At 45.3% G+C, this 13631-nt stretch overlaps 1 protein-coding gene across 3 annotated transcripts; it reads left to right on the forward strand.

The window, feature by feature from the left end:
• The first annotated feature begins 1658 nt into the window (after positions 1 to 1658).
• On the forward strand, positions 1659 to 12932 carry HYAL1 (hyaluronidase 1). 3 transcript variants are annotated; one of them, XR_014545473.1, is made up of 5 exons: positions 2179 to 2289; positions 6317 to 7813; positions 10197 to 10286; positions 11360 to 12460; positions 12493 to 12932. XR_014545473.1 is itself a non-coding variant. In XM_083603479.1 (4 exons), the coding sequence occupies exons 2-4, from the start codon at positions 6890 to 6892 to the stop codon at positions 11672 to 11674; spliced, it is 1329 nt and encodes a 442-aa protein (XP_083459605.1). In that variant the 5' UTR covers positions 1659 to 2188; positions 6317 to 6889; the 3' UTR covers positions 11675 to 12932. The 3 variants fall into 3 exon arrangements, 2 of the variants coding, with proteins under 2 accessions (XP_083459605.1, XP_083459606.1); XM_083603479.1 differs by having other exon boundaries at positions 1659 to 2188; positions 11360 to 12932; XM_083603480.1 differs by having other exon boundaries at positions 2155 to 2289; positions 11360 to 12932.
• Positions 12933 to 13631: the final 699 nt, after the last annotated feature.

Here is a 13631-nt window from a genome sequence, read left to right on the forward strand (position 1 = left end):
CCACCCAATATGGTAAATGGTCAGGGGTGATGGGCAACTGGAGTCCAAAATATTTGGAGGGTGCCAGGCTGAGGAAGGTTGAATTAGTGAGGGATGCGGGTGGTGATGTGGGTTAAACCACAGAGCCTAGGACTAGCCGATCAGAAGGTTGGCGGTTCAAATCCCCGCGTTGCGGTGAGCTCCCGTTGTTCGGTCCCTGCTCCTGCCAACCTAGCAGTTTGAAAGCACATCAAAGTGCAAGTAGATAAATAGGTACCACTCCTGCGGGAAGGTAAACAGCGTTTCCGTGCGCTGCTCTGGTTCGCCAGAAGCGGCTTAGTCATGCTGGCCACATGACTCCCTCGGCCAATAAAGCAAGATGAGCGCCGCAACCCCAGAGTCAGTCATGACTGGACCTAATAGTCAGGGGTCCCTTTAACTTTACTATATTTAGTGTTCACAAACTCTTGTCTTTCTTTTGGGAACACTCTTTTAAAGGATTATGGCAAAGTGGCTCTGAGCATATGCAGAGTGCCTTTCAGTTGTGCACAGAACAACCCTTTTGTTTAAAAGCTGCGAGAGACTGTACCTAAATTATTGCTTTGGGAGGACCTGTCGTTTGATAGCCCAGATGAAATTGGTGGATTGTAGCAACAAGGGAACGTTCTGTATATGTCAAAAGGTACTGCATTCATTTTGTGTAATTGAAGGCTGAGTCCAGCTGTTGGAAAATTTCCAGGGCAGAGTCTGCCTCAAATTAAGCCTCCAGTGGCAGGAAAGACCATCTCAAAGCTTAGACTCAAGTTGCTACTTCTCCACCCCACACTCTTGTAACTAACAGCTACATTAGAAAAAGGAAAATAACAGGTGCTGCTTTCCCCCAACTCCCATCATTTATCACAATGCAGGATGAAGCTGTGCCTGTTGAACTCCTGCCTATCATACAGCTTTTTAGAGTAGAGCAGAAGTTTCTCGGGGATTAGAAAATATATATAGTTAACCCTAGGTGTGTGAACTGAAGTCAGTCTAATATTTGTGGCTTCAAACACAGCACAGTACCCATCAGGTCACTCTCCCCATTGATTGCCTGCGTCTTTTATCACTTTTAAAATGCTGCCTCTTTGAATTGCTCACTTTCGATTGCTCTGCCCCATCCAAGCTCCCGTCGAGCAGCTATCGGTGCAGGTGAGAGATCTGAACGGGAAAGTCATTGGCTTGCCTTTGTGAAATTTAAAATTCTAGTAATTTCTAGGTTTGCATATACAGTAATTGCTTATAAATTAACACACGGATTTTTTTAAAAAAATAAATATCTGGGCTTGGATCTTTTGAATACCCCGTGATGCTCCTGTGCGTAGTATTTTTTTCCTAAAGACCTAGTTTGGCGAGGCTAAACCCCAGCCGGCCATTCTTCTGCTGCTGCGTCGCCCGTCCTGGAGAGGGAAGAGTTAAGCCTCCACGATCCACAGCTGCACAGCCCGGGCTTTTGCCTCCAGAAGCTGCAGAGCTTAATTGTTTCCTTTCGCCGAAACCCCTTCCGCCCCCTCCTCGGAGCCCAAGCAAGCGGGACAGGCTGCATAATAGAAACCAGACTCCGAAGGAAAGAGGGATTTGTTCCCCCGCCTTGCGCCTCGCCCTCCCGGGTTGCCGGCGTGGGATCGCTGCTGCCCTCTGCCGATCAGCGCCCCCCACATGGCCCCGACCTCCAAAACAGCGCACCCGGGAGAGAAAAAGAGAACGATTTCCCTCTCGACCCTCTTCCTGGAAAACAGAAACGGGCGGCGCGGAAGACTCGTATGGCAATATAACTTTACACGTGTACAGTGGTTGCGTCGGAATTCTGAATCCTTCACTTTCGCGGTGAAGGCGGCAGAGCTCCGGTCTCCATGGGGGTGCAGCATAATAGTCGGATCTGCCTGCTAGATTTACAACAAGGGCATCACGAGAAACGCTTGGAGCAACACCCCCGCCCTACCCCGGGTCTCCTACCCTTTCTTCCTCATCCACCCCGCCTGTCCCCGCCAACTTTCCCTTCCCCTCCCGCAAAAAGGCGCCTTTAAATCCCACCCATGAACGCGTATGAAGCTAGCGAGCACCCACGCGCCCCCTCCATCCTGTATTGGAAGTGACGTCCCCCCTCTCCATCCCCATTGGCCGAAAGTTTGGGAAAGGGGCGGGGTTGGGGAATATTCCGCTTCCCCAGGAGCCGGTAAGTCTCTCTTTTTTTAAATGTGCGGTATTTTTTCCTCGCACGTTTCCTGGCGATTAATTCCCATCCCCTCTTCTTCGCGGGAGCCGACCGCCTTCACGGTAATGAAACACTCCCACCCAAAATTTCTGGCCGGTTGCTCCAAGCGTCTGCCAGTGAATTCGGAATTCTGCAAGACCTCTTGTCCTGCGCTGCATGAAACAATATGAGTTGTTTCATAATTCAAGAGGGGAATGGTTTAGCAATCATTTTTAAAAATCTGCTTTAATTTTTTTTTTAATTTAAAAAACCGCACTCTTAATTCTGGCTTCAGTCACCAGTTTCTCCAGCTAACAAGGGTGGGAAAGATTTCTGATCAAACTTGGAAATAACTGTCTGATTACACAGTTCAGGGCTAGATTATTCATGGTACTTAGATTTTAAGAGTTATGCAACATAAATGAGTTTCCATTCCTCAGCCTTTATTCTCTGTCAAAGTTTACATTTGAGCCTTGTTGCTGAAAGCCTGAAATACTTTGCAAAGCCCCCCTGCGCATCTATAAATAAAAATAAGGAAATTGCTGATGCATCACTTTGATCTAATTGGCATCTAAATTAGATTCCTTAAGCTCAGAATTAGAGTGCATAGAAAAAGGCCACCATACCATCTGTCTGCAGTGATATGGGCAGGGAGTGTCAATGCTTTGCTTGATTACATCTCATAAAGTTCCACAAGACACTCATTTTTGCTGCAGCTCTTCCAGAATTTATTACTCTACGAATGTTTCATCGTCATGATCGCCAGGACCAACAGTTCGTAGACTATCTCCCTGCTCTTATGCCTGTGAGTGTCTTCATATTGTAGTGGTATTGTCCTGGGAGCTTGTTTTCTTCCTTCCTACTCTCTTCCCCCTGTGATCCAGCTCTGTCACTGGTGGTCAGTGATTGCTAATGACTGGCAGGCTCAAATGATCTCACATGACTTGGTCTTGCTATAGTGAATGGGATTAAGTGCTTGAACAGCCTCCTAAGTACCAAGGAGGGAAAATGCTTTCAAAGAATGGCAGCTGGGGGTGCAATATTAAGATGAAATACATTCTTAATTATCCATTCCTACATAACCTATTCTTTCTCAGTCACCTGTACTTACTTTTCCTGTCAGTGCTGTACTTTATGCAAACAAGTAGCAAGATGTCCACCTAGCATCTGTAGAAAATGATGTGATTTTCCGCCCCCCATGTTTATCTCAGATTGCTGTTTGAAGTGGGAGGGTGGGTTTCAGAACTGTTTGATTATAGAATCTGTGGCAACATTATTGACTCTTACAATGCAACTAACGGCTCAAAGCTTCACTACAGAGCTGACTGTATTTTTAGGCAGAGAGAGCTGATTGCCTCAATAGAATCATAGAATCATAGAATCATAGAGTTGGAAGAGACCACAAGGGCCATCGAGTCCAACCCCCTGCCAAGCAGGAAACACCATCAGAACACTCCTGACATATGGTTGTCAAGCCTCTGCTTAAAGACCTCCAAAGAAGGAGACTCCACCACACTCCTTGGCAGCAAATTCTACTGTCGAACAGCTCTTACTGTCAGGAAGTTCTTCCTAATGTTTAGGTGGAATCTTCTTTCTTGTAGTTTGGATCCATTGCTCCGTGTCCACTTCTCTGGAGCAGCAGAAAACAACTTTCTCCCTCCTCTATGTGACATCCTTTTATATATTTGAACATGGCTATCATATCACCCCTTAACCTTCTCTTCTCCAGGCTAAACATGCCCAGCTCCCTTAGCCGTTCCTCATAAGGCATCGTTTCCAGGCCTTTGACCATTTTGGTTGCCCTCCTCTGGACACGTTCCAGTTTGTCAGTGTCCTTCTTGAACTGTGGTGCCCAGAACTGGACACAGTACTCCAGGTGAGGTCTGACCAGAGCAGAATACAGTGGCACTATTACTTCCCTTGATCTAGATGCTATACTCCTATTGATGCAGCCCAGAATTGCATTGGCTTTTTTAGCTGCCGCGTCACACTGTTGGCTCATGTCAAGTTTGTGGTCAACCAAGACTCCTAGATCCTTTTCACATGTACTGCTCTCAAGCCAGGTGTCACCCATCTTGTATTTGTGCCTCTCATTTTTTTTGCCCAAGTGCAAGACTTTACATTTCTCCCTGTTAAAATTCATCTTGTTTGTTTTGGCCCAGTTCTCTAATCTGTCAAGGTCGTTTTGAAGTGTGATCCTGTCCTCTGGGGTGTTAGCCACCCCTCCCAGTTTGGTGTCATCTGCAAATTTGATCGGGATGCCCTTGAGTCCATCATCCAAGTCGTTGATAAAGATGTTGAATAAGACCGGGCCCAAGACAGAACCCTGTGGCACCCCACTAGTCACTCTTCTCCAGGATGAAGAGGAACCATTGATGAGCACCCTTTGGGTTCGGTCAGTCAGCCAGTTACAAATCCACTGAGTGGTAGCATAGTCAAGACCGCATTTTACCAGCTTCTTTACAAGAATATCATGGGGCACCTTGTCAAATGCCTTGCTGAAATCAAGGTAGGCTACATCCACTGCGTTCCCTTCATCTACTAGGCTTGTAATTCTGTCAAAAAACAAGATCAGGTTAGTCTGACATGACTTATTTTTCAGAAATCCATGCTGACTATTAGTGATCACAGCATTCCTTTCTAGGTTCTCACAGACTGTTTGCTTAATGATCTGCTCCAGAATCTTCCCTGGTATTGATGTCAGACTGACTGGGCGGTAATTATTTGGGTCCTCTCTTTTCCCCTTTTTGAAAATAGGGACAACATTTGCCCTCCTCCAGTCTGCCGGGACTTCACCTGTTCTCCAGGAATTCTCAAAGATGACTGCCAGTGGTTCTGAGATCACATCTGCCAGTTCTTTTAATACTCTTGGATGCAGTTCATCTGGCCCTGGAGACTTGAATACATCTAAACTAGCCAAGTATTCTTGTACTATCTCCTTAGTTATTCTGGGCTGTGTTTCCTCTGCTGAATCATTTGCTCCAAATTCTTCAGGTCGGGCATTGTTTTCTTTATCGGAGAAGACTGAGGCAAAGAAGGCATTGAGAAGTTCAGCCCTTTTTGTGTCCCCTGTTTGCATTTCACCATCTTCTCCTCTGAGTGACCCTACTGTTTCTTTGTTCTTCCTTTTGCTACGAACATACCCATAAAAGCCTTTTTTGTTGCTTTTAACCTCTCTAGCAAGCCTGAGTTCATTCTGTGCTTTAGCTTTTCTGACTTTGTGTCTACACGTGCTGGCTATTTGTTTGAATTCATCTTTGGTGGTTTCCCCCCTTTTCCATTTTTTGTACACATCCTTTTTAAATCTTAACTCAGTTAAAAGTTTTTTAGATAGCCACCCTGGCTTCTTTAGGTACCTTCCATGTTTCCGTCTCATTGGTATTGCCTGAAGTTCTGCTTTTACTATCTCCCTCTTAACAAACTCCCAGCCATCATGAACTCCCTTTCCTTTTAGTATTACTGTCCATGGGATCTCACCCAGCACTTCCCTAAGTTTTATGAAGTCGGCTTTCTTAGACACATGCAAGGAAGAGGGGACAGGTCCACAGCCCTTTCTCTTATGCCCTCTGGCTGTGCCCTTCCTCTGGGGGACAGTTACCTATGCTAGACATGTCCAAAGTCTGTTTTGGGGGCCTAATTCGGCCCCTGTGGCAGTTTATTTCTTGGGGTCAAATCCTTTGAAAAGCTCAACAACTTTGGTCGGCCCTCACACCGCATGTTCACTTCATCAAATCTGGCCCTCTTTGGAAAAATTTTGGGCACCCCTGACCTATGCCATGTGACTTGTTTTGCATTCCTGTAACTATGCTGCTGTCCCCAGGTGTGCTGGAGGAAGCTCTCCCACTGCTGATACTGAAACAAGACCACGATCTCTCGCTCCATACATTTAAAGCACTCTCATGCCACTTCAAACATTAATGGTTTCCCACAAAAGATCCTGGAAACTAATTTGTTAAGGGAACTGAGAAAGTAATACCGGTACCTTTCAGGGCTGCTGTAAGGATTTCTGAGGTAATGTTTTGTTGAAATGCTCTGAACACTTGAAATGTGCTACATCAGTACTATTATTTGATCCCTGTTTTGCCTTGATGCTTCCCTTTTTCACCATAGGAGATTTAACCTGCATTCAGAGGGTCCTGTCTATTTGCACACATCCAGCCTCCTCATTGTGAGGGCCGCCTCTGTAGAATGACCCTGCAATGATCCAGAAGAGGAAGAACGTGATTCTGCTTGAGGATGGAAACAGAGACATTAGCCAAACCTGCTAACCAAAGAACTGGCAGTCCAAGGGATAAGGATCCCTTTGCCCACTCGGCCGACACTATCAAAATGTTTGTCAAAGTCACTGGATAAGCAAAGACCAAAGGTCAGTCCCAGCAACATTTCCATTGTAGGGCTCTGACATGTATTTTCTGCTTGGTTTGCTTCTGGAAGAATCTGGAAACAGAGGAGGAAAATTATGAAGACCAACAAGCTCTCCTCTGTTATAGCTTCTTCCTCTTGAGAGATGGGGTAAGAAGAGCAAACTGCTGACTCTGATAACTTCTTTCCCTGCTGCCTCTCTGCTGAGGTTACTTCCTCATTTGCTGGAAGGGACATTATTCTGCCAGAAGCAGGTGGTGCTGAAAAGGAGGTGAAAGCCTAGAGCAATTTCCAAAGGTATCTTAGGAAATCGGCTTCAAAATGGCAGTTATTACAGCATACTTGACACTGTGGGTCTGCTTGCTGGATGTTTTCTCAGTGGCTTGGAGCCGTCGAATGGCTGGTGGAGGCCCTATAATACTGGATCACCCATTCATCACTGTCTGGAATGCTCCCAGTCAAGAATGTGAAGAGAAATACAGAGTATCCCTTGACTTGGGGATTTTTGATGTGGTTGCCAACCAGAACGAATCATTCACAGGGAGCGACATTACCCTTTTCTACAGCCACAGGTTAGGATATTATCCATACTACACTGAGAACGGCACAGCAGTCAATGGGGGCAGCCCCCAAAACGCCAGCCTCAATAGTCATCTTTGGAAGACTTGGCAAGATATTGAAAAAACAATTTCGGAGGCAGGTTTCAAAGGTCTGGCGGTCGTGGACTGGGAGAGCTGGCGTCCCTTGTGGGTTCGCAACTGGGGCTCCATGCAGATCTACCGGAATAAATCCATAGAGCTGGTGAAGGAGCAGCACCCCGACTGGCCTGCTGATAAGGTGGCTAGGGAAGCTAAGCGAGAATTCGAGCAAATGAGTCGGGCGTTCATGGAGCTGACTTTGGCGCTTGGCCGAAGCCTGAGGCCGGAGGGTTTCTGGGGCTTCTATGGCTTCCCTGACTGCTATAACAATGAATACAAAAGCACCGATTACACCGGAGAATGTCCAGAGATTGAGAAGCAGAGGAATGACGAATTGCAGTGGCTGTGGAACCAAAGCCGAGTTCTCTATCCCAGCATTTATCTTCACAAAGAGCTCAGATTCCTCAACAAGACTCTTGAGTTTGTCCGTCATCGAGTCCAAGAGGCATTCAGGATAGTGAACCAGACGGGGAATGGAAGCATCCCAGTCTTGCCTTATGCTTCCATTGAATATCAGTTCACACAGACACAGAGCTTCCTGTCACAGGTAAGCTTTCCCAGATGTCCCAATGCAGAATACGATCAATCTTTGCCAATAAGTACTTAACCTGAAAACACAACATGGAAGTGGGAGATACTTCTCTGTCAGGATGCTTGGAGAATCTTGGCTTCAGTGTGTGCAGCTGCCATTAAGAATCTGCTACAGTGATTTTCCTGGGAATGAGTGGTAGCCATGTCAAATATTTCTAATATTAATATTAATATTCTAATATTTCATTTTGAGAAAAACACTTACCCCAACATGTAGATGTTCATAACATTTCTCCTGGTTAAGCAAAAAAGCTGCTGTTGTTCTCCCTTTTGCAACTGTTTCTGGTATATGTCACACTTTTATTTTTGGTGAGAAGTATTATGAAGGCTCTTGTTTTTCAATAAGCCAATGTTGAAAATTCTTGTGTTTTCGAATGTTGTTATGTATTTTAATTTTCCCCCATTTTATAAGTAAATATTATGAAAGAAAAATATCCAACTATTCCTATTTCAGATTTCTTTTAAGAAAATCGGGGTTTTTTTTAAAAAAAAAATTATAAATGTTGATGTTGTGTCAGTAATGAAAATGTACTGCAAAACCTCAAACTAGCACAGTCCCTGCCCAGCAGACTTTAGTTTGTCAGTAATGGGCAGGACTAAGGAGAAGATAAGCTTTGATTTGGGGTGTAGGGAGGTGGGGTGAGGAAGTTTTGGAAGGAAGGCTGTAGAGGAGTTAGCTAGTGATAGGCATGGAACAAGTGAATCTAGGGGAGCCCAGGAGAGCCTTTGCAGAGGGAAGCTATTTTAAGAATGAATTTAAAGGAAGAGATGAAACACTGCCATGGTGACACAAGAGAGGGGGAGAGGTTCTTCCATATACTTAGTAGGGAGCAGCAGGGAAATGAGCCAGAGCTTTATTTCAGATCAGGCTTTTTCAAGACACCATTCCTCCCCCTCCCACTGCTTCTTCTACCCTTTTCTCACCTTGTGCCCCTTTCATAGGGAAGGTTTGGGGTGGGTGGTGACTGCAAAACCCAGGCTCCTCTCACGCTATTTCCACATAGCGAGCATCTCCTCGCAAGCAAGCTCTGAAAAACACTTCTGCTCCCCCTCCCCATGCCTGCACAGAACAAAGTCAGTGTGAAAACAGGCCAGTATAAATATCGTATACTAAGAAATATTCGCGTAATTAAAAACATATGATTCCCTCTTCCTGCTGAGCATACTAAGCATATTGCTGTACAATGTTTCTCGTATTTAAATTTCCTGATCTGTACTTCCAATTTTGTAAAGTGCTTTGAGGTTTTTTTTAATAATCAAGAGGTGTTTACATTTATTAAATAAATAATAATAAATAACATATTCCAAGAGATTAAACCAGTGGCAAATATAGGTTTTTGTTGAATCCTGCATTTTGTTGTTCCGATAAGAGACGAACAAACTTCCCTTCTCAATGAATTTGTGTTCTCGTTGCCTATCCAATTAACTCAATGTGCCAGTGGATGGCTCTGTCATATTGTGAGCCTGGCTGCTGTTAGCAAAGTAATCACCATCTCTAAATCATTTTCTAGTACACTATACTTTACATATCCAAATAATTTTACTACAGGATCTTTAGAGAGAGGGATCGTTTTAGCTGAGGCTTTCTGAATTTGCTGAAATGGAGAGAGGACAAGAGAGTGATGAGCAGCAGGATTTGTAGCAGCGAAGGCAGGATGTGACCAGAGCATGGATGAGAGGAGGAATCAGGTGGTTTCTAAGAATGTTGAAGAGGAAGGAGCATCAGCACTGGGCGATGACTTGACCGTGGAGGAATTTGAAGATGACTCAAAAAGCATTGCATGCCTGGGAGACAGGGGCATGTAATAATAATGCTGGCATGTCCACGAGGAAGTGTCAGATCAGAAAGATATCTTGAGACAAGTGATCCGATAGAAGCAGATGGATTTGAAGGTCATCCACACAAAGGTCAATTAACAAAGGAGCCACTGAGGAGAAGGAGTTAGATCTCCAAAAAAAAGGTTTATTTTTTAAACACTTTGTTAAAGGCAACAGGCTAAATGTTTAATCACTGATCATTTCCTGATTCCTTTCCTAATACATAATCCTAAGTATGGCCAAGATACCCAGAGTGTTGCTGCTTCTGTCCATAACCCATAGTGTCTTAAGGAGGGGTGGGGAACATGTGGCCATCCAGATGTTGCTCAACTATAACTCCCCATCACCCCTGGCCATTGCCATGCTGGCCAGGGCTAATGGGAGCTAGAGTTCAATAAGTCACTGTTTCCTCACCTCTGGTTTTAATGGACCAAGAAGGACCCAATGATGGGCATGCAAATCCAGATGTCAGAGAAGAGACTACTGGTGAACTCACTGTTTTTGCTCTGCTTGTTCTGCAGGAGGACCTGGTCCACACCATTGGTGAGAGTGCTTCTCAAGGTGCTGCTGGGGTCATCTTGTGGGGGAGCACAAAAGACAGTAACAATGAGGTGAGTGACGCAGAGGAGCAGGATTGGGAGTGGGAACCAGTGTGGTTCATTGGTTGGAGTGTCGGGAGCCTGACTGTTGAGTCCCAGGTTCAGATCCTCATTCAGCCATGGAAGTTGCTGGGGGGTCTTGGAGCCAGTCACAGTAACTTGGCCCAACTTACCTTGCAGGGTTCTTGTGAGGATAAATTGGGGGAGGGTGGAAGAACTTTATGTGTTATTCTGGGCTCCTTGAGGAAGCGTGGGATAAAAATGAGGCCAAAAAAGTGAACCAGTCAGGGGACAGCAGCAGGATCCTGTAGCTATGGAGCAGAGTTTTGTTTTGTTTTCTTACAACCAAGCAGTACATACATTTCTCTCTGCTTTTGTACATCAACCTGTGTGTTATGGTAGCAGCCTTGTGGTTGTGAATAAATCTGTGACCATGAGGTGCTCAGACTTGCAAGTCCCTTAAGAGAGAGGTGAAGCATCCTTATCTTTTGACTTGCTTTTCTCCTCCTTTACCAAATGATGGGAAGCCCCAGTTTAGACTGGCGAGTCTACGTTGAAGGGGACAGTCCTGAATGTGCCTTGGAACCTTATTGCCTCTTAGCAAAACTTTTTATATTCACAAATGTATAGGTTAGGATGCTGGGATAGGATGCCGTTATTAGCTTGGATGGGGTTAGTGGTAGTCCTTTTGCATCATCAAGTCAGCTAGCCAGCCAGGCTTCTTTATTTATATTTATAAAAGTCTGCACTGCCACATCACAAATTATCAGGGTGGTATACAAGGTTAAAAACATAAGACACCGTTAAAAAATGAAAATACAGATTAAGGTCATGAAGGCGAATGGCTAATTTTGTTAGTTCTGTGATTAGGTGTGTGTTGATGTTGGTCTCACTTTGTGAGTAACTCATGGGGGACTAAATATGGGGCTTGGAGATCAGGCAGTGGCAGGAGGAATCCTCCCATTCATGCTCTTAAAGGTTTGGTCCTACAACAGCAAGGATGTGTTGAAGGAACTTGGCTGTTGCCCACTTGGAATGGGAAAATGCTAACTTTCTTCCCCTGGACTTGGTTTTGCCCCTTTCAGGAAGCCTGCCTCGATGTGAAGAAGTACGTGGACACTGTCCTTGGTCCGTACATTGTAAACGTGACCAGCAGCACCAGGCTGTGTAGCCAGATTTTGTGTTCAAAGAACGGCCGCTGTGTGCGGCAGGACGGGCACCTCGATGCTTTTCTGCACCTCACTCCGGCCAGCTTCTCTATTCAGAGGCATTCAGAAGAGCCACACTTTGTTGTCAGCGGTCAGATGTCAGCCAAGGAGCAAGTCCAGATGGCCAAAGAATTCGCATGCCAATGCTACAGTGGCTGGGAAGGCTCGCAGTGTGAGAAAAAGTCAACTTAAGAGAGAGAGGCACCTTATCTGTTTGCACAGGCACTTACCGTATTTTTCGCTCCATAAGATGCACCTGACCATAAGACGCACCTAGTTTTTAGAGGAGGAAAACACGGAGAAAAATATTCTGAATCAAATGTTGTACTAAACTATTTAAAGCAGCAAAGCGGGCAGCTCCTGTCCGCTTTGCTGCTTAAAAGCGAGCCTCAAAGGAGGGAAGGAAGGAGAGCCATGGATCCTCCACTTGCAACTGCAGCGGGATCCCGCCGCCGTCCATAGGCATTCACTCCCCTTACTTTTTAGGAGGAAAAAAGTGCGTCTTATGGAGCGAAAAATACGGTAATTGCCAAGGAAAGCTGCAGGAAAGGCACATTGCACCAGCCTGTACTCCTTAGGGATATAAAAATCTCTTCTCTCTCTCTCTTCCCTCACCACTACACACTTATGAGAGGATCTCCACATGTACCTTCTGGTCAACATGTGCTTATACATACTTTCCCCAGAAGCACATACTTGGCTTTCTCCTGAAATATGCAATCTACTCAGAAGTAGACTGAGAGAGGGAATGCTTTTCAGGCATGGCTGCACTATAGGACACCGCTTGTCCTTATAAAAAACTAACAATGTGCATGCGTATCAATAGACCAGTGTGCATGTGTTTAAATCAAACTGTTAAATGCCTATTAGATACATTGCTGGCCTGCCATTGCAATATTTCACAACACTCTGTTCTATCTCACATATGACTTCTGCTCTCCAAGAGCCCTCCTGGATGTCTTCAGGAGTAGACTTTGTGTTTCAAGCAGGAGATCTGAAATTATTCTCAGACTTGTTAGTTGTTAGGACTGTGGAGAAAGGCCCTGATTTGCCCCACCATTTCTCTAAGCCAGTTTGTCAAGTATCTCCTGCCAATTCTCTTCAGTTTTAAGGAGGGTACCTAAGACGCCTACCTGAGAGACTACAGCAGCCTCAACACTGGCCCCCTTGGTCAGCAGTTGTCAGAAGTCACTCCCTCAAGAAGACAAGGGAGAGAGAACCTTTAGGAAAGCTTAGCTGCCTCTGCGTTCCCTCCCACCATCCGGGATTCAGACTGGACTTTATGCAAAGCTGATCATCTTTGTTGTCTATTCATAAGTAAATTAGAATCATATTGTAATGGCTAGACCAGTTTTAGAGCCACAGTGTCCTGGTTTATTTTGTTTTCTGTTTTGACCTTCTGCCTACTTTTCCTTTACCTTTTATAAAGATTTAATAAAGTTTCCTAAGCTGACCACTGAAGTGTGTGTTATTCCCAGCCTCAGAGTTTTAGAATCCCCACGTGTCTTATATTGGCATCTGACTTTCTCAGGAGACCATGAAGGAGTGGAGGTGGAAGGTTATTTTGCCTACCTGGGTTCCACCGTAACCATGTGCCTAGAGATGCTTGGAATTTATGCTACTGAAAGTTTAAGATCAGTGTATAAGAGACCAGCATGCTCTTCCGAGATCTGGGAAGGGCTCAGGGAGTGTGGGCTGTCTTTACACTCTGAGTAACTTACAAGGGAACTGTCTGGGATATGCACAGTGCCCTTGGTCTCAGAGTTCTTGGGTTTGAGGAAGTTAGGGGTGGTCTGCCAGGGAAACAATCAAGTTGCTTTGAGCTTGGACCAGGGTAAGGCAGCTGGAAGCTAGTCCTGATTTCTCTAGCAGTTTGTGAACCAAGGAATGCCAGGTGCAGTGGCTTGGGACCTTTTGAAAAGCAATTGCTTTGGTGCATCTCAGGTTACTACCCATTTGGGCTACAAGAGTAAGTGGGAGGGGGGGGGTTGGCAGGCAGCTACCAGAGAATAAGACCCACTGGCAACACAGCAAGGCTGTTGTGTTGCAGTTGAATAAGGACAACCTTCCTCAAGCTGGTGCTCTCCAGATGTTTTCGATTCATGGGCTGGCTGGGGATGATGGGAGTTGTAGTTCAAAACATCTAGAG

The sequence above is a fragment of the Podarcis filfolensis genome, assembly GCF_964270895.1.
Source record: "Podarcis filfolensis genome assembly, chromosome: 2".
NCBI classification, from domain to species: domain Eukaryota; kingdom Metazoa; phylum Chordata; class Lepidosauria; order Squamata; family Lacertidae; genus Podarcis; species Podarcis filfolensis.

Coding starts and splice junctions, on each gene's coding strand:
- HYAL1 (XM_083603479.1), top strand. CDS start 6,890: ATGGCAGTTATTACAGCATACTTGACACTGTGGGTCTGCTTGCTGGAT. Junction 7,814..10,196: donor CACAGAGCTTCCTGTCACAG/GTAAGCTTTCCC, acceptor CTTGTTCTGCAG/GAGGACCTGGTCCACACCAT. Junction 10,287..11,359: donor CAAAAGACAGTAACAATGAG/GTGAGTGACGCA, acceptor TGCCCCTTTCAG/GAAGCCTGCCTCGATGTGAA.